This window comes from Rhamphochromis longiceps, linkage group LG10 (genome assembly GCF_057381845.1).
Source record: "Rhamphochromis longiceps isolate RC_006_pf linkage group LG10, R_longiceps_female_GT1.1, whole genome shotgun sequence".
Lineage (NCBI taxonomy): Eukaryota > Metazoa > Chordata > Actinopteri > Cichliformes > Cichlidae > Rhamphochromis > Rhamphochromis longiceps.
Window position 1 is genome coordinate 35,324,274 of NC_140566.1, and position 22,500 is coordinate 35,346,773.

Genomic DNA, 22,500 nt, shown 5'->3' on the forward strand with positions numbered 1-22,500 from the left:
TTTTTCTTACAAGCACAACAACAAACTCCTTAATCTGGTGTTGAGGCTGCAGCACCGCTGCACTGTGACCAGCTGAGGCCTGTCAGCAGCTCTCAGCTTTACCTGGTTGTGATGTTTCGTGCTCTGATAATTCACCCACAGCAGACTGCGGCTCCTTCAGCCTCTCGGAGGTTTGATGCTTGGTTTCGTGTCACACGACAGGCCCGCCTGCGGCTCTGGGCCGGGCCGACGGACAGCAGCTCTCTGATGTTCTGCACACAGAACACAGAAGCAAAAGTCCTTCCTCAATAATTACATTTATCTCACACCAAATCAAACTGTTTGCTATCCCACTCTGATCTGTGAGGTGAAAGGCAGACAGTCCTCCAACCGGCTCAGGGGGGCGGCGGCCATCTGTCACCACGACAACAACAAACACGGTGACTCAACCTGCTGATCAAACGCAGCTCAGAGCCAGAAATACCTGCAGGACGCCGCAGAGAGAAGGACCCACAAACACTGGTGTTTTATTACAGGGCTGGGACGGAGGCCAGAAAGTAGACGTCCCCACACCTCGGAGCAAAACTCACAGTGGGTCTGATATTGAATCCAGCCCCCACAGCGGGGATCACAGGCTCAGGAGGAAGTCAACAGCACCTCCGAGGCATAAACTCTCACCATGATGTCACCCGCCGGCTCTGGAAGCCTTGCTTTTAGCATCGGGGAGGGTCTGTTAGTACAGTAACCTCCCAGCGGCCATATTACTGGTCACATGATGAAACTAAAAAAGCTCCAGTAGCACAAACAGCCCAGAGATCCAGGTCAGGTGAAGCTAGCAAACAGCAAGCAACTATAGCCACCTGTGTCACCGTCCACCTGCCAGGCAGAGAGGCCACGCCCCTAATCATGCAAACTTTATGTCCTAATACGATTTAAACAGGTGGAAGGTGGAAACGATCTGCAGGAACCAGTTTGTATGTCAGGCTGCAAACGACGGGGCTGCCGGAGCCTCTGCTGGACGTTAGAGGAACTGCAGCTGTTTGTGTATCAGCATTTAAACCTGAGCTGTTGTTTAAGTCAAAGGTCTCAGTTAGTGGTTATTGATCTCCCAGTAGTACTGCGAGCCTGAGTATTAGAGCAGATCAACATTCAAGTCGAGCTCGGCGATATTTAAACTCATATGAGTCATCGGAGCGTCCAGATGATTGAAGGTGACTCAGCGAGATTCACATGCTGTCACATGACGAGTCATCAGGCTCTGTGTTTAGATCAACAATCCCAGCATGCACTATGATGGCAGCGCCCCAAAAAGCTTAAACCAAGTCAAACTGGTCTTCATGGGGGCACCTGATGCAACCATGGCAACCACGGCGAGCAGATAAGCAGCGTTGCCTGAAGGTGAAGAAAACTGATGGTGTCCTGGTCGGGTGGTGCAGCTGAATACAGTGTGGAGGCTGCTCTGTGTTTGCACTCAACACTCCTGCTCTGTGACAGATGATGGTAATGATGAAGTACAGCACACACACAGACACACACACACACAGACACACACAGACACACACAGACACACACACACACACACACACACAGGGCAGCAGGTATATTTTATGGCAGGTGCTGCTCAGAGGTGATGAAACAATAATCAATGAATTCACTTTAACACTTTTATTTACACCCCAGGGCCTCTGTGTGTGTGTGTGTGTGTGTGTGTGTGTGTGTGTGTGTGTGTGTGTGTGTGTGTGTGTGTGTGTGTGTGTGTCTGTGTGTGTGTGTCTGTGTGTGTGTGTGTGTGTGTGTCTGTGTGTGTGTGTCTGTGTGTGTGTGTGTGTGTGTGTGTGTGTGTGCATGTGTGTGTGTCCATGTCCAGGGTGTTGATGTTAGTGTGTCCAGATGTGTTTTGTGTAACGCGTCACATCATAGATGACGCACCTGTGCTGTGATCACCTGTGCAGAGGCTCCGCCCTATAAGCGCGGCACAGTCACAGGTGACGGCTGTGATGATTGGCTGTGTAGACGAGCAGCTGCGTGTGCAGAAATATGGAAAACGTCTGTTCTGTTTACAAACAGTGAAACAATAAATGCAGCTGAAATGAAAATGAAAACGTTTCCTCAGACATCGACCTCGGCACCAATCAGAGCTCGGCATAATTCCTGAAGAATCTTTTCAAAGTAAAAGCATTTTACATTAGTTTCTGAAAGAGTTTACACTCTTGTTTTGAAAAACAATCCCTGAGGTTTGCGTTCTATCACCAGGTGGCGCCATCTGTGGCTGCAAAAACACAACATGGTCCTCTGACCTTTGACCTCTGTAAGGACTTTCCTGCTGATCTGTGGGCCAGCCACTCGTTTCAGCGTTTTTGACCCACTGCTCCCCGTCACCACAGTTTTTGTTACATAAACCAACGGTGACCCCAGAGAGCGTCCACAGGTCAGCAGGTCACCAGTCACTGCGCGAGCACTGATCACAGGTGAGGCTGCTGGACACCAAACAGGAGCATCAGTGACTTTTAACTATAAGTAATAAATATAAATAACGAAGCCCTGAGGCCATTCCAGGTGATTTAAGCCCACCCACACTGTGACCCGTGTGACCAGTGATCACATGGTGACCTGCTCCCACTGATGGCTTAAGACTTTTAGAGCTGAAGAAGCCTTTTGGATGAGAGCAAAAGAATTCCCGCTCAGCCTTCTGCCGCCGCGATGAAGCTTGAAGGTTTTCCTAACAGCGAACACATTTCTCACCTTTCCTCTCACCTGTTGGGTGGTGTGGCTGCTGGACCAATCACAGCTCCGTTTGTCTTGAATAGAAACTTTATTGTGACGCTGGCGTGCTCTGACGACGGCGCCGCCGGGTCGGCTCACTCGTGCTTCTTCCTGTGTTTCAGCAAACAGGAGCTCCTCGCCATCTCCAATGTTCCTGTGGCTGACGCCCCCCCCTCTCCGCCCCGCACCGCACCCCCCACCATGAAGGTAACAAGCCATTTATTTTCATCTGCACATTTCATGAACTTTGCTTTCACATCGCTTTCAGTTTTAATGAGCTGCAGGAATCAGAAACATTGTTTTTGTTTATTTATGTTTTTAACAACTTTTGTTCAGACGGAGTCACCGTCTCACCACAACAGCAGGTCCTTGTAATGTTGCCTCTGTGCACCACCACAGTGAAGGTGGATGAGGTCAGCCATCCAAAGAGAAGGCAGAGCAGGCAGGGTGGAGTGGGTGGAGATGAGCAGCGAAAGGTCTAAAGATGGCAGTGAGAGCTGCTGTGCTGGAGGGTTGGTGGGCCTCACTTTAATCACAGAAAAGCTGCTGACCTGAGATCAGCTCTTTTCTTTATGGTGAGAAACTCCTGAGAAGCTTCTCAGCCTCCATCTGCGCTGTGACGCTCCGTGTGACGGAGCAGAGGCTACAGCCCGCTTCACCCAGGAACACCAGCCCTCTGCAGCCGTACAGGCTCGACAGACAGATGATGGGATCTTTTCTCCTCATCAGTCTGCTCCAGCTTCATCCTGGTTTCATCTTTCAGACCTGTGCAGATGTTCCTGAGTGTAACCAGAGGTTTGCACCTTCTGTCTGACCTGAGTCTTCCTGACCTGGTCAGACGGGTGAAGCTGTTTTCCATCAGCATGGATCTGACACATCTGTGGGAGTGTTACACACAGCCCTCAGGAAGAGTGCTGACAGATAAGAGCTAATCTCTTTACCCTCTTTGGAGGTCATATGAGGAATTTCAGTGAACAGCAACAAGTTCAGCACTCTGATGATGTTTTACCTGCCTGCCTTCAACCGCCAATGCAACACTTTAATTAAATGCTTCAAATTAAAGCTGAAGGCCAGTCACACCTGGATGGATCCACTGTGGGGTGTACAGAGCCAATATTTCCACAAACTTATGAACTGTTAGGTCATTCAGACCACATGGAGCTGAACAGGAACCTCAGCAGGTTCAAATAAACCAGAAAAATCCTCAGAAATGAACTTTTAAGCGTAAATGATCCAACAGACACAAATAAACAGCTTTGACCCCGTTTGTGTGTCTGCAGTCGGCTCACTTCTTTGACATGATGGACAAGATGGAGGTAAGAGTGTGAGTCTGTGTGTGTGTGTGCGTGTGTGTGTGTGTGTGTGTGTGTGTGTGTGTGTGTGTGTGTGTGTGCGTGTTTTTTAAGACTTTTCTTCAAAATGAATTCTCTCCTTATCCGGAGCAGCTTCTCCGACAAACAACAGGCTTCATGCAATATTCATTTAGCTTCCAGCAGAACAAAACCAGGTTTCAGCCTTTAAATCAGGTACAAACATGACACAACGACGCTGCGGCGTTTCATCCGTCACTTTGGATCTTTGTAATATCTCTGGACACGCGACACATCTAAGGCGTGTTATTTCCCCTTCTTTCTTTCTTTTATATGTTTTATCCTGTTTTATGCTTCTTGTTCTCTCTGGATGTGCTCCTGTTACACCTGCACCTCTACGTCTCATCGCACATCATCATCGTAGCCCTGAACAGGGAAATAAGTTGGATTTTTCCTGCTTGTTTCCTCAGATAAGTCACCCGGTGACTGATGACAAACAGCTGCAGGGTTTAAGTAAAAACAACCGGAGAATCAGCAGATTCTGAACTAGACAACAGCAACACGTAACACTCTCTTTATTTATTAAACACAATAAATCCTTCAGCAGCGAGGGTTTCTGTGTGTCTCCCACTGTGGAGGATCTGTGGGCCACTCGCCTTCACAGCATTGCTTCAGCTCGTTGAGGTTTCATTCAGCCATGCACAGAGAGCTGTGCATGCACAGAGAGCTGTGCATGCACCTCTGTGCATGCACAGCTCTCTGTGCATGCACAGAGAGCTGCATGGCTGTGTGTGGATCTGTGACCTGCTGATGACCCAGTTTGGTCCAGCTGTGGGACAGACGTCCGCACCCTGACTCTGAACACTTTGGTTCATCACCGCTGCATGTGTTAGTTTTTTGATTTTGAACAAACTCTTTGGTCTCGCTTTGTTCCAGAAGTCTTTGATCAGCTGTAGCTTTGCAAACTTTGACCTTTGACCTGCTAACTGAGGCCTATAGAGGTGGAGCTGTTGGGACCTCAGGTGAAAGGTGTCGTTGTGTTAACACACCTGAATGCTGCAGAGCTACAAACCTCTGAGTCGATCACGCTCCTGTTTACCCAACAGCTCAGTGTTTCTTCACTTTGGTTCTGTTTTGGTTGAATAAATAATCAAAGAGATTTTTATTATGTCCTGATATGTAAAACATTAACACACCATTGCTAATTATTAAATAACAGAAATTAATTTTTAACATTTTTTGTGAAGTAAAGAAATTTGTCTTTTTTTTTTGTTTGTTTACTTTTTCTTTAATTTTGTGAAATTTGTTTGTCAGAGTCAGAAAAACTCTTCAGCTGATGTTTGTGTGGTTAAAGCTCGTCTTTATCAAAGCTTCACATTAATCCTGTTAGCCTCACAAAAGCTCTAAAAATCCACCAGTGGCTGAAATGTTCCTCCATCAGTGCCCATATAATCCACCAAATCTGCATTAATCCGCAGCTGAAAGTAGTTCCATGTAAACACACTGTTTCCTCCCATATTAGCGAGCTGTTTCTTATTTTAATGAATCAGACTGAACCTCTGTGAGCTGTTTTACAGCTTCACGTGTTCGGGTGAAACAGTCTTCATCACGTCTCTCTCCCCGTCTCTGCTGCAGCAGGTGCCAGAAGCTGCAGAGATGAAGACAATCCCTCAGAGACAGAAGGCACGTCTGTCCATCTGTCTGTTTGTCCTCATATCCACCCGCGCTCACTTTTACGGCTTCATTTCATTCATGCTCATAAAGATAACCTGGGGAAGTCCAACCTTCAGCAGGTGTGAGAGCCTGATCGAAGTTTCATCACCCGACTCAGCTGAGAACAAACTGTACTTAAAAGATGGAAATGACCACTGTGATTGTTACAGACTGTATATAAAAGATGGACGTGATCAGCGTGGTTTTCACATGTTGGAATAAGGGCGGAGTGCTAATGCTAGCAGCTAGCTGTGGTGGTTCTACAGTGTGATGATGATCACGTCTGCGTTACACGCAGGAGGACCATGTGACAAACACGCTGACGAGTTTATCTTAGCTGCACTCGGGTTTGTTTCCTGGAGTGGCAGCACAAAACAAAAGCTAGCCGGGTGCAGTGATGGCGGCTGTGGTCGACCGCGGTGAACGCTGAGGCTGTGAGCTCCTCGTTGTGTCTCAGTGATTGTTTTGAATAAACGTCCTGCTCAGCGTCATCCCTCCTGTGGTCGCCTGCATGTCTGCATCATTCCACTTCATGCATCTGTGTTCATGTTTAAGCTTTTTCACTGTAAGTCCATCTCATGGATATTTTTTATGTTCATGACTTCAAACATAAAAACAGCACATTTACATAAGTAAAGTCAGTCAGTGATGAAAGGACAGCTTTGATTCCTCGTGTGTCCAACACATGTTTGACGTCTCCGTCTTTCTGTTTCAGGACGACTACATTCCTTATCCGAGGATCGAGGAGGTGAGACCGATGTTAACACAGCTCAAAACACAAAGCTGAACATTACTGCTAATTGTTTTTTTCAAAAAGGAGGCGTAACAGGAAGTCAGATCAGGGGTGCGTCAGCCAATAAGAGGAGAGGAAAGTTTTATTATAGTCATTTTGTTCATACTGACAGCAGCTAACAATCTTGGGGGGGGGGGGGGGGGGGGACTAGATTCTCCACTGGACCGCCTCCATATGACTCAAACTCTCACTTTCCTCTGATTTGCCGGCTGCAGGAAGCCTGCTGAGGGGTGAGGTGTGTGCTTTTGTTTCACACCTGTCTGAATGTGTGTTGCAGGTGTTGGAGAGGGGGGGGCCGTACCCTCAGGTGATCCTACCTGAGTTTGGAGGCTACTGGATCGAGGATCCTGATGCTCCTCCTCCCTCTGCAGCCAGCAGGGGGAAGGAGGAGGTGGAGGAGGAAGGAAGACAAGAGGAAGAGACCGCCCCAGGGGATTATGGGTACCATCTGGAGGAGATCAACGAGGCTGCTCGGGCGTACAGGAAGCACTTCTTGGGCAGGGTGAGGTTTGATTAAATCCATCTTCATCCTTTGCTGTCACCTGATTGGTTGACGTCCTTCTCTTTTGTTGTCAGGAGCATTTAAACTTCTCGTGCTCATCGAGCAGCGTGGGAAACCTGCTGCTGTCTGTGAGACACGAGCAGGAGAAGGAGCACGAGCACCTCCTCGTCATCATCAGGTAACATGACAGGCTTTCATGGCAAGGGACTACAGACTGTAAAGAAAAGATGGGAAACCCTGCTTTCTTTCTAATGTTCAATCAATCAGAACTTTATTCATCACATGCAAGTTGCCCTGCAGTGAAATGGGTCTGGGCCCAGACCCGCCGTGTCCTCCAGGAGGGAACAAGCATCGAAGGCGTTTGGAAAGGGAGGAGGGATGAGTGCTTATCAGTGTCTGTGTGTGTGCGTGTCCAGAGTTCAGCTGAGACAGTGTCCTTCACCCTGCCAGGCTAAGTAAACAGTCTTCCAGCCAACCCAGGTGGCCTTGCATGGAATGGGAAGAACAGACTCAACACAGTCGTTATCAGGGTGTTGTTTTTCGGCTCCAGCCTTGAGCCCACAGCTGGCGCCGAAGGGATAGCCGCATTATGATGGTGGTTTTTACTTTAGTGCGAACAACTCATGAGAATTTCAAAGCAGTTCTAACAGTCCAACACTGGTCTCTCAATCTCCCGTTGGAGAGCCGCGAGCTTCTCCATGATGTTATCAAACTTACGCTCCGTGATGTTGTCAGTCTTGTGCTCAAAGAGCCGATTCTGAGAACTCACGACCGCAGTGAGCTGCTCCAAGATGTGATTCAATGTACTCTCAGAGGTCTTATTCTGAGTGTTGACGGCAGCCGTAAGCTTCTCCAAGGTCTTAACCATGCTGCACTCAGTGAGCCCATGTTGAGAAGCCGCACCTCATCCCGTCGTTTCAATCCCAGCGGGCAGCCTTGGGGGGGTTTGAACAGCCGGTTCCGCTTTCTTAATTCTCCGATAAGTCAGGGCCAAGCCAGCTCCGATCAGCCAGAACCCTGTTATCATGGTTCATAGGTAGATATCTTCAGCGTCCTCGATCCACAGTCCCGCCAGGCACACGATCCTCTGCCACCCGTCCATCGTGTATCCGGCAGGGAAAGTCCCTCCAGGGCACTCAGGCTCACCCGAGCCCAGACTTCTCGTTGAGAAAAGGGTGTCAATAGCATTCAGAGACCAGTTGATCAAATCCATAATTCTCTTTAGGTTTTAGAAACAGACTGTGAGAGAGTGTTCAGGGAAAGTAATACAAACGAGACAAGACAAGGACATAGAGGCTAAGCAGGGAAGATAAGGGAGAGGAGGAGAGGAGAAAAGTACGACCGCCTTCGCCAAGAGCCAGCCGTCACAATCAATGTTTGAGTCCATGGTGGATGGGAAAAGAACAAATGAAAGGAACCTTCAAAATTAAACAGGAAATAATCTCACACAGACAAAATGAAAAGGGAACAGAGATCATCATGGCGGCCATGACCGGTGTGTTTACCCCAAACAGCTCTGTCCTCTGAGTTTAAGCTCTCTGATGATGAACATGAGCTGATAAAAGCCCAAATGAGCTCAGTGTGAGCTAAAATAATCAGGTTCTAAAACCAGAGTTTGACTCAGTCCACCTACAAGGCTGCTGCTCTCAGATGAGTCAGATCCCGTGTGGAGCAGATCTTCTATAAATTGACCAGTGTGGTCAATTTATAGAAGATCTGCTCCACACGGGTAGTGTACCCGAAGAAGAACAGCAGCCGACTGAAGTCTGTATGAGCAGGCAGCTGGGACCGATGGCCAACCACCTCGAGTTCAATTTAATTAAGATTTCACGTTGAAATAGTTCTTTGTTAATGCACCCTTCACAAAGTCAGCCACCTCTCCTCTTGAGTCTTCAGGACTGCTCTCTAAGATCTAAAGTGCTCGAGTCAAAGGAAGCTCTTTGGGTCATTAAGGTCACACAGGAGGCAGGTGATAGGGTGGGGCTCATAAACATGTCAGGATCTCGACTTTTGGCACTGATGGCTCATGTAAGCTACTACAAATATCTCGCCCTACTTGAGTCGGCTCATGGCAGGTGTTCGGTAGGCCAGGTGTTATCCAGATATTACGATACACCTGACATCTGGCCCAGATGTGGTGGAGCTCTGGCTGAGTAGAGGGAGCAAGACTTGAGTCATCTCCCTCGGTCAAGGCCGATTATGGTCCAAAGAAAACTGCAGATGTGATCCACACGTGGGTCAAACCTTTATCGCTACCTGGTGTCCAGGTGTGACTCAGTTGAGCCTGAGAGATTATTCCAGCTGTGGATCGGACTGCTCCTCCTCACGTTTTCTTGTGAGCAAATATTTGTGTTTTGTGGTTTCGAGTGCCTGTGTTCACACAAGTCTGTGTCACAAACTGTCAATGAGTCAGTGTGAGGACAGAACTAGTATTTAGTTACTTATTCTTGGAGTTAAGTTTTGGTTTCTGGTGCGTCTCTCCTGTTTCATTAGATCTCGGGTGAAAAGCGTCTACCACAGATTATCTCTGGCAGAGCTGCCGGACATCCCAAGTGTACCAGAGCTGGCCAAGGTAAGCACCAGCATCTCAGACTGGTTCCATAGTGTAGCGGTCATCACAGCTGCTTTACATGCTGTACCGAGTTCGAGCCCAAGTGGGTCCATGATGTCCTCTATGGTTGAACTCACCCACTTTGGTAGAGGCTGAGACTTTTGAAGGCTCAGCGTCGTTCTAACTGTAACCTCGATGTTTGTCATTGCGAAGCTGCTGTGCGACGAAGCGGCAGGTCTACGGTTCAGTCCCGTCCTGTACCCAAAGGTAGGCTCCCACACCGTCAGCACACCTGGGTTTCTGTTCCGTGTCAGAGGAGATGATGCACGTCTGTCTTTGTCTGCAGGCATCTCAGCTAATAGTGAACTATGATGAGCATGAGGTGAACAACACCTACAAGTTTGGAGTCATTTACCAGAGATTTGGTCAGGTACCTCACCACCTGCTCACGCTTTGTGTCCACTCGGTGTTTTTGTTTCCATCTTCCTTCTTTATTCCCACTAGTGGACTGATTTCTAACCGAAGCACGTAGGTTTGTTGATGTTAGTGATCAGTGCACTCCATTAGCTGTTACTGTTTTCCACGGGTTTTACTAAATACGCTGCAACTATCGTATGGACGAAATGAGCTGATTTAGAGGTCCTGGGTGATTTTACATGGTATGACCAAATATATATAAGCTGTAAGCACTCCAGAGGACACTGCAGACCAACCCAAGAAGCTCATAAAGATGTTCGCTCATTCTTAGCGTTGCCTTGTGAAAGAATTTGTATTGTGTTCCAGTATTTTGTTTTGGAGTGCTGGGTCACTGGTACGGCCTGGTTGATGTTATTGATCCTGCTGATTATATCAGCACTTCGTCTGCTGTAAAACCTGTTTCAGCAAATGTTTTCAAACTATGAAAAACACATTAGCCAACATTATTTTTAAAATAATAATCTCAGTGTAGTCCGTCTTTTGTTCTTTGGCATCATTAATAAGCACTTCACATCTGAGAGTAGTTCACCTTCTGTGATGAGTGTATCGGTCGTAGCTGACATGTCACCTGTCCCTCAGGTGTCTGAGGAGGAGCTGTTCAGGAACAACGAGGAAACGCCGGCTTTCACAGAGTTCCTGCAGCTGCTGGGAGACACAGTGGATCTGCAGGACTTCAAAGGGTGAGAGACGAGACAAAACTGCAAATCATCACGTTTAATCAGTTATTTCTATCAGTAACATGTCAGTTGATACCAAAGCAGATCCTTTAGTAGCAACTAGGGCTGCCACAAACGATTATTTTGATAGTCGACTAATCAGATCATCATCCATACAGCTTATTGCACCAGCAGCATCTGCTCTTATATAACTATCATTAGCTTACAGCTTTAAGTGTTTCAGGTGCTAACTAAAAATAAAGACAAGATGATAGTTTATTAAATGTTAATGACATTTGCAGATTGTTTCGGTGAAGTTTAATAAACTCCTTCTATCTAAAATATAACAGGACACCGGAGTAAATTCTGGAGCATCTCACACTTCTGATAATCAGCTGTCTGCTTGACGTTTATTCAGCTGTGTAAAAACTATAACTTTAATCTCAGACAAACTGATTTACTCAGGAACAAATAAAATACTACAAAAAGCCAAACAACAACATTTTTAAGTTATCTAAGTGACTCATATATCATGTTTAACCTGAGTAGTGAAAGACGGCGGTGGGTTTGAAAACGATTTGCCGGGAGTCCGGTGTTCTCACGGCGCTAGTGAGCCTAGCCCCCGGCTAGCTATCGAGCTAGTGGGTAACAGACGTCTCCGAAAACGTCGGAGCGCTTTTGAAAATATGCGGTGTCTTGATAAACTGAGCAGATATTTGAGGTTTACACAGCTACATTCTCGCCTGAAAATATGTTAAACGTTTATTTTGTGACCCAGAAAGAATAATAAGAGTAATATTAAAACTAACTAGCTGCCACCATTGTTGGAAGCTGAGCTGGGCCGCGCTATGAATTCTGGGACACAGCTTCTTCTTCTTCTGGGTTTAACGGCAGCTGGCATCCTTGTACACGCAGTGCTGCCATCTTCTGTTTCAGTCCGTTATTACACTCTTAAATCCTGCTATTATTCCTGCGTCTTTTGTGATCTTACAAAGCTTCAAACGACGCGTCGACTATTAAATCAGTCGTCGACGATTTTGATAGTCGACGTAATCGTGACTAGTCGACTAATCGTGGCAGCCTTATTAGACAACCATGGGATTTTCTCGGATCTCTCGGAGTAAATTTTGTAGCTGTGCCACAGTTTAGTCCAGCACGGACTGACGGACAAATCAAACACACAGAGCAATGAAAACGGTCTGTAATCAGTGACCCATAAAAAATAACCTGAGACAGCCCGAGACTCAAAGTTTATTTATTACTCAGAATATTAATTGAATTGAATTGAATTGAATTGAATTGAATGAATGCTTTATTGGCCATATGCAGGTTGCCCCGCAGAGGAATAGGACCCCCCCAATTTACACACACAACAAAGACATCACATTAAACAGTGTGTGTTGACATTTCATTGTTTGTCTGCAGTGAAACAAAACATTTACTGGCCCTGAGTGTTTGTTACTGGACCTGTTTAGATTAAGGTTCAGTTAAACGCCTGTTTCATTCTGCGTGTTACGTGTTTCCAGCTTTGCTCCATCACACACAGAGATTAAGCTTCTTAAAGAACAATCAGCACACAAACCAAAATAAATCAGGAGGGAAGCCAGCTCCTCCATGAGCACAAATGGCTGATTCACTCTGAATCGCATTTATTTACTCCAAACTCTAAATAGCTTTCGTTAACCTCAGAGCAGGTCACCTGCAGACTGAGTGGTGCCCTTTTCCTCTGTGCAGGTTTCGGGGGGGTCTGGATGTGTCTCACGGTCAGACGGGGTCTCAGTCCATCTACACGGTCCACCGGCAGCAGGAGATCATGTTCCACGTGTCCACCAAACTGCCCTTCACCGAGGGAGACGCCCAGCAGGTAGGCGGCATGAAGATGGCGTGACAGAGAAACAAAACACAGAATGAGTCAGCGTGAAACAGGAGGACGGGCTGCGACTCAGCAGCAGCAGCAGACGGTTTGGCAGGCTGGCTCCGTGTGAAGCAGACGCCTGCAGCAGGAAGGGATGCTCGTCATCACGTGACCCTGTGTCTGCACAATCACAGCATCTCAGTCTACACCAGAGATGGGCAGTAACGCGTTACTTGTAACGCGTTACTGTAATCTGATTACTTTTTTCAAGTAACGAGTAAAGTAAGGGATTACTATTGCAAAAGCGGTAATTAGATTACCGTTACTTTCCCGTAGGAACGCTGCGTTACTGCGTTACTAAAACCGTGATTTTTTTTGCGAGAATGTCTCACGACAGTGACGTAAGCGAGTGCGCCGTTCGTGACAACAGCTGTGTGCAGATCAACAATGGATCATATATCGAGTGCAGAGAGAGTATGAGCGTGCAGCGTTTAAAGCGTGGAAGTACTGACCTTACTTTGAGTTTGATTCCATAAAAAGTGACAAAAACATTAGTGTCCGCTGTGCGTGGGAAGAAAACTTCTTTTTACAGCAAAAAAACCCCTAAACTTCCAAACAAGCACCGAGTAGCTACGACGTAATGGGAAACTCACAGAGAAACTCGCGGATTCTTCCACTGACCGCTGCACATCTGCACCAGGGTAAACCTCCGCCTGCCCCACTCCTGCTTTACAGGTGAAAATAGAGCAACAGGACCGCTGAGTCTTTGACTTTATTTATTTTCTGCTGTGTTTTACTTGCATCTATTTGAAAGACTGAGTGTAAACACAAAAAATATTTTATTTTATGTGCTGGAATGTGCAGGAAATAGGTTTAAATGTTAAACTAATTTCTTCCAGTCAGAGAATGTTGCAGATAATTAAATCTTTGCTTGATGCATAAAGTTAAAAGATTAAAACTAATAAAACAAGTTTTAAAAAGATCTATCGCTTTATCACCTCTTCAGGTTGTAAATAGTGTTTTTAAAAAGTAACTAAGTAACTAAGTAACTAAGTAATTAATTACTTTTGAAAATAAGTAATCAGTAAAGTAACTGGATTACTTTTTTGGGGAAGTAATCAGTAATTAGTTACTGATTACTTTTTTCAAGTAACTTGACCAACACTGGTCTACACCAACAGCACAAACAGGTGAAGCTAGCAGCTACAGGGGACATGATCTAGAACCAAAAATGGTTTTATTTATTTATTTAGTATCAGCCTGTAAACGTGTTTGTTGCTGCTGTAAAGTTTGAACATGTGAGCGACTCACTGCGAGAGCCTCTGCTGGACGTCAGAGGAACTGCAGCTGTTGATGCTTCAGTGTTTGCACCTGCTTGCATCCAAACACAGCGTGTTCAGTCAGACTGTTGTTCACTGACTGACAGTTTGTCTTGTAACAGTGTGACAGAAGCACTTTGAAGTTGTTGCTGTGCTTCATAAACTTTATGAGCCGTCACGACTGCACGTAACAGCATCACTCTGTCCTTCAGCTGCAGAGGAAACGGCACATCGGAAATGACATCGTGGCGCTGGTTTTTCAAGAAGAGGCCACCCCTTTCGTCCCCGACATGATCGCCTCCAACTTCCTCCACGCCTTCATCGTGGTGCAGGCGGAGGAGCCGTGCTCTGAGACCACCTCCTACAAGGTACACGCCGGCTTCCTTTTCTCCATGATGGAGGTTTTTTATAGATTTGACTCTGTCGTCTGTGAGGTTCATGGCATGGCAGTTTAATCTGGGAATCAAAGACGAGCTTTAATCTGAATTCACAGAAACAAACCCAAATCCTCGTGGTGGCTGAAGATCTCTCTATCAGCCTCTGAAACATGACAACAACGGAGATGAAGCCTCACACCAGAGGCTCCTCCTTCTCTTACTGAGGAGAGGAAGCGTCTCTATTATTGCTCATAGCTGGGTGGGTTTGCGTGGGTGGGGATCAGACACAGATCTGCCTGTTTCACTCCACCAGTTACAACAGCTGTTCTGACTGACAGGTTTCCGTCACAGCGCGAGAGGACGTCCCGCCCTTTGGCCCGCCCCTCCCCGCCCCTGTCTTTAAAAAGGTGAGGCTGTCGGACGTTTCATAGGAACGTGAGGCTGATCTGAGAGCTGTGGTTAAGTCTGCTGCGTTTTGTACTTCAGGGTCCAGAGTTCAGAGAGTTTCTTCTCACCAAACTCATCAACGCAGAGCTGGCCTGCTACAAGAGCGACCGCTTCGCCCGACTCGAGGTAGAAAGAGCTGCAGGCCGTCCCCCAGAGTCACAACCACACCGTGTGTCTAATAAGACAGACGCAGTGATGCAATCACAGTAACAGATTTCAGTACTGAGCTCATGATGTGACAGGAAGTATTTAATTACCGGGCGTTAGTTCTTTGTATTTATATGAACCTACAAACACATGAAGGCAGGACCAGCAGAATAAAGAGAAACACGTCCGCTTCTACAGGAAGCAAAGGAATAATTATGTTGCAGGTAAACTCCTGCAGTGCGTCTGTCATTTCGCTGCACTGTTCAGACTGCGAGCGTACTTGATGGACGCTCGAGTGATTTGTTTTGGTTTCGATTATAAGTGACAGTAGAGAAAAATGATTCATATTAAACATAAAGTCAGTGATGTTGCAGAGAAGCCTGACACTCTAAAAGCTGCTCGCCTGTGCAGAAGATCTGCGACACCTGCTGAACTTTAGAGAAATAACACAGCAAGGACATGAGGGGTTTCATGATTCTTTGCGTCTCCGTCAGGAGCGAACCCGCGCCGCCCTCCTGGACAGCCTCCACGACGAGCTGCAGAGACGCTCCCAGAGCATGCTGGGATTGACGTCAGGGCCGGAGGAGGAGGGCCGAGGGGAGAACGGACAGGCCCACGGAGGACTGCTGGAGTCCATCAAGGTGAATGTTGACCTTTCCTCCTGTCGTCTTCTTCTTCTCGTGCTTTGAAATGATGGTTTTATGGGATGCTCCAGAACCAATCCAACTCACATACCTCCACCGAGGAAAGTAGTCCCACTTTACAAGCAGTAAAAGCTGTAATGTGAATGTTAGTGTGTCAGCAGCGTGTTTTAGACTGGAGCTACTGTCAGTGACGCCGGACTCTTACCTCAGCACGTGATCTGTCACTATTACAGTTTTATTTCCCAGTTTTTGGTCCACGTAAATGTGTTTGACACAGTAATAGACATGTTATATAGAGCATGTTATATTTTCCCTCATCAATGAATTATGAAGTAAATTTATTTCTTTTTTATTTACTTTATGGAACTTGTGCATTTTTCCATCCAACTTTCAGTGATAGTGAAGTTAAAGCCGTGCAGTCTTTATCCACAACATTATGTTTAATTAGTAAGAAAATCATTTTTACAACAACAAAGAAATATTTATTAGGAAAAACATGAATTTCATAGCCAGTAAAAGCAGAGATAAGGTTTTGTTGAAGTTGCAAACAGCTGCTTTCTGTATTAGAGTCACAGTCACACTGTGGAGATAGCTACAGCTTTTATTCTGAAAGGCAAGGGCAGGAAGAAGCCAAATCTTTTTCCATTTCAGAGGGCGATGCGAGGGAGGAGCGTCTCCATGGAGACCATGTCGAGGGGCGGGGTTGGACTGCCCACCAGTTTGAGTGGGGGGGGTCTGGCACACCTGAACGTGGAGGTGAGTCGTTCTGCAGATAACTGAAGGAGCAGGTTGAACCCCGCTCGTCTGTGAGCGGCCCCCGTTGACACCTGGACTCTTTGCGTTGGCAGTGTAACGTCAAGTCTCCCGTGAAGCGGCGCTCGGGACTTTTTCCTCGCCTGCTGAGCGTCGACAGCCAAACAGAGAAGCACAGCCAGAGGAGGTAACGCTGCCCAACGTGCCTCTCAGTTTGTTTACCTGGACAGTAAAGTTCAAACCCACCAGTGTGCATGTCAGCACGGCTGCACAGGTGGGGGTGCACCTTCAGGAGAGCTGGTCTCGACAGGTGTGCTGTGTATTGCTGAGCTAACAGCTTTAACCTGCCTCCAGGACATTAACCCCGCCTCCTCCTGTCTCTGATACGCCTCCTCAGCCTCCTCGGTGAGCAGAGGAGCTTCGACGGCTGCAACCCGATGCTGGAGGTGAGGCCAGAGCTGCCGTCCAATCCTAGCTCTCCAGAGGCAGGGCAGCGGGACAGGTGTGTGCAGCAGAAGCAGCAGCAAGTGAAAGAAGCAGATGTTTCAGTTTTCACTGCGAAACAAAAAACGTCATCACTTTTTCACTTTCACGGGCAGGATTCACACGAAGAAGGAGAGCAGTAAGATTTCCAGGTCGACATCCAGCACCTGCAGCTTCAGCATCCCAGCTGACGACACACACCTGGTGAGAAAACACGCTCAGCGCTACATTCAGCTCAGTGTTATTGCATTGTAACGCAGACCCTCATCACTGCGTCCTCTCTGTGTCTGTGCGTGTCCAGGCTGCGACGGTAGAAGGTCAGAGTTCAGCTCCGGTCATCGTGTGCCGCAGCCCCACAGGTGCGACGCCCGCTCACCGCCAGCGTTTCTGTTCTGGAGCCGTTCTCACGTCTCGTTTGCTCTCTCCTCTCTCAGAGCTGAGAAACAAGAACTCGCCCAGATCCAACCTGAAGTTTCGCTTCGACAAGCTGAGCCACTCCGCCGCAGTAAGTCTGTGTGACAGCCAATCAGCACGCTCGCTGTTTACCTGGATATGCAGCTGATTGGGCTGCACGACTCTCAGGACGTCACTGCTGTTTTTAATTTTTGTTCAGTGTGATTTTTCAAGTATGTTCTGTGTAATCTGATTACTGAGTGTGAAACCTTCCTTCCGTCTGCAGCAGGGACACTGAGCTGACAGGACGGCGCTGACAGGTGTGTGCTTTCCCAGAAGTCTGCTTTTCAATCCCATTTTTCAAAGTGCTGCTTCTGTCACTCTGTTCTGCTTCTGAGTCTACTTCCTGCTTTATTTTGAAAGTTAGTTCTTCCTGTGGCATCCTATGTTTTACTTCCTGTCTTTGTTGGCTCATGTTCACACTTTCTGGGCGGTGATGTGTTCTCCTCTTTCTCTCGCTGCTTTCCAGAATAAAAGCCTGAAGCTTCAAACAGACAGCAGAAGGAGGAGGAGGAGGAGGGTCTCCTGATGGACCACCACACACACATACTTGTCTTTCTGTCTTTGTGAGGACCCCGAGTGCAGCTCTCCTGTTTCTGTTTTTTTTCTTCTCATCTTCTGCACAAACCATAAAATCATTTCTGAACATAAACGTATGTGTGCGCAGGACACTGAACTCCTTTTTAAACCGTTCTACGGTCAAACTCGACGCAGAGCTCTTCCTGTTTTGCGCTTCATTCAGTGTAAGATGTAGCTGTAGAAACTTTATTTATCACAGAAACAGCAGCAGCTCTTAAAACTTTACTTTAATGAGCAGTTTGGTTTACGTGGAAACAAACTGATGATGAGTAGCTCCAAACACCAGGGGGCGCTGCAGAGAGGGGCTGAGATTCCACCCAAAGGACCAGGACCCGCAGCTAAGCTTCCCTGAGGGGCAGCGGTTGATGCCCCTCTCCCCAAACACCGCTGAGGTGCTCGCGTCCAGCTGGGAGACGTCCTCTCTCCAAGTATTTCAACCAAAACAAGAAAAACAAAAACACCACGGGAGCTCAAAGTTTGGGGATTCACTCGTATCAGCGGCAACCACAAGAACTGTAACGCCCCGCCCCCTGTCTCCCTGTGAGATGATTGGTCCTCAGTGCCGTTTAGTCTTTTTGTCAACCGGCGCGTGCTGGTCCCCCGAAGGTGCCTGGTCCTGGAGGAGAGCTCCTGCGGTGGACGCGAGGCCTTTATCACCCTAAAGTTTGTGACTCTGATGGTTTCTCAACACAGACGCTGTGTGACATCATAAAGATCCAAGTACAGAAAAACTGCGGTAAAGCTCGTAATTAGAAATGTTACGTTTGTTACGAACGCCCACCGCGTGAACGGGGAGGAGGAGCTGCTCGATCTGCGCGTCTGTGGGATTTATTCTTATTACAGTTTTTTCTGATTGCTTAAGCACATTTTTTGTAACTATTGGCTAATTTTGCAAAACTCTTCACACAAATAAGAAAACCTGTCACCCAATCATCAAAACATTTTAGTTCTCTTGCAAAAGCAAACACAGCTGGATTAACTCTTCACACCTTCGTAAAAATGGTGTTTCCGTATCAAACAGTACACACAAGCCATCATCTACTAAGCACCAGAGGTGTGGACTCGAGTCACATGACTTGGACTCGAGTCATTAATTTTATGACTTTAGACTTGACTTGAAAAAATGTTCTAAGACTTGTGACTTGACTTGGACTTTTACACCAATGACCTGGGACTTGAATTGGACTTGAACCGGTTTACTTGAAAAGACTTTAACATGCATATTATATAGAGATTGAAAATGTGACGTCATTCACGGGTAGAACCGCAAAGGATTCTGGGAACTCGTGGCAAGAGGTACTAGCGCACGCAGGCTTTCAATTGAAATCACAGCGATAAAAAGAAACACAAAAATGGCAAGAAGCTGTTGTATTATTAACTGCAATAGCCGGTCGCATGACAGCCACGGGAAGCCGACGGGTAAAGAGATCGGTTGTTATCGGATTACGTCGTTGAAGAGAAATTGTTCGAGCCGTGTTTCCGAAGTAACAAAGACGCGACAGATGGCCTGGATTGCAGCCATTCAAAGACAAAATATAACGTCCCAGAACCCTCCAGCTCACAGGTTAGTCTGCTCCAAGCATTTACACAAAGGTCAGTCTGCTGTTGTAGTTAATACGTCATTTTCATAACATAATTGGTGATATAGGTTACAAGCAAGTCTGGCGCTGAACAGAAATTGTCGCGCTATGCTCCTTTGTTTATTGTGCATAAATAGTGAATTGTCCTGACACAATATTGCGTTTCGCTTCTGTTATTATGGTACACTGACAAAAACATATACTTTTATTCACAGGGTAAAACAGTTGTTTTGTATCACTAATTGTCCAGTACGATTACAGCATACAATATTATTGTCACTGCTACATTTCTGTGATGCTACCAGAAATTATTTCCACTACTAATTAATTACCGTTGAGCTCAAAGGTCCTATTAATAAACGGTTAAGGAATGTGTATTTATGACGACGATTTGTGAGATTGGTAAACTTATGATACGTACGATGGTCTTTACTTTCTACACGGTGCATTTCAAGGTCCTGTACCCATCCGTCGGTAAACTGTACCTGGGCTTGTTGCAGTGACCTGAAGTTACTAAACTTCATGAGTGTATGCACTCACTCCAAGAACCGTATGATTATAAATATGCATATAAATATGCTACGATGAGATAGCTGACTTCATCTAACTAGCAAATGTTTTCCAGGCTACGTTGGTGATTCAGTTTTTTTTTAATATGTATGATATTTTTGTCATGCGATTTTAAAGCTGGTCCTACAACCGCATCCAAGAATAACATGCAGCTTATCTCAGAACTGTCGGTGAAAATTATTCTTGGAGCTAAGTTTAATTGAGCTGCATTTTAAAGAGGTGCAATTTCACAATTTGTGTATATTTTCTACGTTCACTATTTTGTCATGTGTTGAGAAAAACACAGATTAAAAAATTACATGGTCTAATATTTACATTTAGCATAACTGCAACATTATTTTTTCGTTTGTTTTTTTTAAAGACTCGAAAGGACTTGAAATTCAAAGTTTCAGACTTGTGACTTGACTCGGACTTTTACACCAGTGACTTGAGACTCGACTCTGACTTGCCTGACATTACTTGAGACTTGACTTGAGACTTGAGGATAAAGACTTGAGACTTACTTGAGACTTGCAAAACAATGACTTGGTCCCACCTCTGGTAAGCACACAATGCGCCAACTGCACACTGATGGTATGAATAAAAACACATCTGGCTTTTGCTTTCTCTGTGCACAAGGTAGGCTATGTCAGTTTGAGCTCATACTTCTGTCATAGATCCATAAGCATAGAGGGATCCAAACTTCAAGTACTGGTGTTTATTCAAACACATCAAAACAAACACAAGTGTTCATTTCCAAGTATAGGATTATTTGCAGTCGCCATAATGACTATATGGGTTACTTGGTCTGCAGTGAACATGCTTCCTCTGCCCCAGCATCTGGTCATCTAGCAATTCTGTAAAGTAACAATTTCAGTATTTTTACATCAATGGTATTGGTGTGTTTCTCATTGGCATATGGCAGTGCTACAAATCTTTGTGCGAAGTGACTGTACTCACCGATTCTCATTTCAAGATGTCCTTATGGTGCTTGCTACAGTGTAGCGGCTCGAGTTAGGCTGGACCCGTTGGCCAGCTACCCTCAGGGTCATTCCACGGTTGATTACATGGTCCACTATTGTAGCTCTGATGTCATCAGCAATTCTATTTCTTACTCTTCCTACCCTTCCTCTCCCCCCTCCTCATCTTCCTCTTGCTCCTCCTTGTCGTCCTCTTCATCCTACTTCTTCACCTCCACGTCCTCTTCCTCGGCCTCCTCTACTTCTCACTCTTTCTGCTCCCTCCATTGTACTCCGCACACACAGCTTACCTGTATTATAGTGCTTAGGCTGATTGCAAAGTGAACGAATTATCTAAGAAAGTTTTCACATGTGAAAGTGTGCCAGACAGTTGGCAAATTAGAGTTAATGATAGCCATACATGTGTATACTTTTGCTAGGAGTGTGTTGGAAATTTGGTAATTGAGTGTTGTGCAGTGAATTGTGCCTACAGTTTTGCAAAGTGTGTGTTACAAAATTGCAAACTGAGTGCAAAGCAGTTTTTGTGCTTTTAGTTTTGCAAACTCAGTGAGTGGTTTTGCTATAAGTCTGAATAGTTTTAGAGATTGTGCTACAGGAATCACAGTTAGGGTTTAAGCATTCAGAAAAAACTGTAATAACAAATAATAACACGTGGCTGCGGGTTCAGATTCAGACAGACGCTGCCGTTCTCCACGCACACTGTCACGTCGTGAGCTCCACCTGAACCTTTTTTAGACTGCTGCGGCACACAGCGGCTGAGCGACGGGGCTCAGGTGGGCGGTGCTGCAGGTGAGTCAGAGGTGGAGCTGCTGGAGGTCAGGGAGAAGAAGAAGCTTTGCGCTCCCTCTCTGAGGGACAATCGCACCAATTACGTCGAGTCTCGAGGTCACTCACTCCACTGGAAGCTGCGCAGCTACAGGAGTTCAGGTTTTCAAAATAAAAGCTGTGGTTTGTTTTAAAAGAGGGACGATGATGCAGCATGAACACAAAGATGTCTGCATGTGTTTCTGATGTCATAAAGTGTGTGTGCGTGCGTGTGTGTGTGTGTGTGATGTAAAGCATGAATCTGTAAAACTGAACATTTCACAAATAAAAATCAGCTTCTTTCAGTGTTTATTGTTGTTTTTGTCGTGTCATTCTCTCCCAACATTAAAGCGGATTATTTTTCGTCTCAGTGGGTTTTTACTTTTGTATTTTTTTACTGAAGACACGCTTCAGCTGCAGAAGTCATTTTTGTCTGCAGCTACAAACTACTGTGCATGTCGTGTTCATGCACAGCTGGAGCCTCAGAGCCAGATGCTGGTTCAAAGCATTGAAAAAGGTTGATTGTCCTTTTGTGAAAGAACAAAAAACTAACAAATAATTAGTTGTTAGTTGTTCTTCTCTGTGTTTATTTGTGTATTTGTGTGTCTGAGTATCTGTTATAAAACAATTAAAGCAAATAAATATGGAACTTTATAAATAAGAGAGAAAATTATTGTTTAACTGAGAGATGAATAAATGTTTTTATACTGCGTTTTCATTAGTTTCTATTTCTGTCACAGCCTTGTGTTTATTTCTTTATTCAGTGTAATTCTGATAATGTTTTAC

At 46.0% G+C, this 22,500-nt stretch overlaps 1 protein-coding gene across 1 annotated transcript in view; it reads left to right on the forward strand.

Moving 5' to 3' along the window:
- LOC146661351 (rap1 GTPase-activating protein 2-like) overlaps window positions 1–19,542 on the forward strand; it is a 39,483-nt gene extending 19,941 nt beyond the window's left edge. Inside the window, exons 3-24 of the mRNA XM_085419730.1 lie at window positions 2,865–2,949; window positions 4,023–4,058; window positions 6,481–6,513; window positions 6,836–7,060; window positions 7,135–7,238; window positions 9,554–9,632; window positions 9,825–9,878; window positions 9,958–10,041; window positions 10,668–10,768; window positions 12,479–12,608; window positions 14,131–14,286; window positions 14,634–14,702; window positions 14,782–14,868; window positions 15,384–15,530; window positions 16,185–16,289; window positions 16,382–16,473; window positions 16,684–16,788; window positions 16,886–16,973; window positions 17,071–17,128; window positions 17,204–17,274; window positions 17,449–17,482; window positions 17,692–19,542. Of these exons, the coding sequence (XP_085275856.1) occupies window positions 2,865–2,949; window positions 4,023–4,058; window positions 6,481–6,513; window positions 6,836–7,060; window positions 7,135–7,238; window positions 9,554–9,632; window positions 9,825–9,878; window positions 9,958–10,041; window positions 10,668–10,768; window positions 12,479–12,608; window positions 14,131–14,286; window positions 14,634–14,702; window positions 14,782–14,868; window positions 15,384–15,530; window positions 16,185–16,289; window positions 16,382–16,473; window positions 16,684–16,788; window positions 16,886–16,973; window positions 17,071–17,128; window positions 17,204–17,274; window positions 17,449–17,460 (1,921 nt within the window). The 3' untranslated portion in view covers window positions 17,461–17,482; window positions 17,692–19,542. The remainder of the gene's footprint in view (window positions 1–2,864; window positions 2,950–4,022; window positions 4,059–6,480; window positions 6,514–6,835; window positions 7,061–7,134; window positions 7,239–9,553; window positions 9,633–9,824; window positions 9,879–9,957; window positions 10,042–10,667; window positions 10,769–12,478; window positions 12,609–14,130; window positions 14,287–14,633; window positions 14,703–14,781; window positions 14,869–15,383; window positions 15,531–16,184; window positions 16,290–16,381; window positions 16,474–16,683; window positions 16,789–16,885; window positions 16,974–17,070; window positions 17,129–17,203; window positions 17,275–17,448; window positions 17,483–17,691) is intronic.
- Window positions 19,543–22,500: the final 2,958 nt, after the last annotated feature.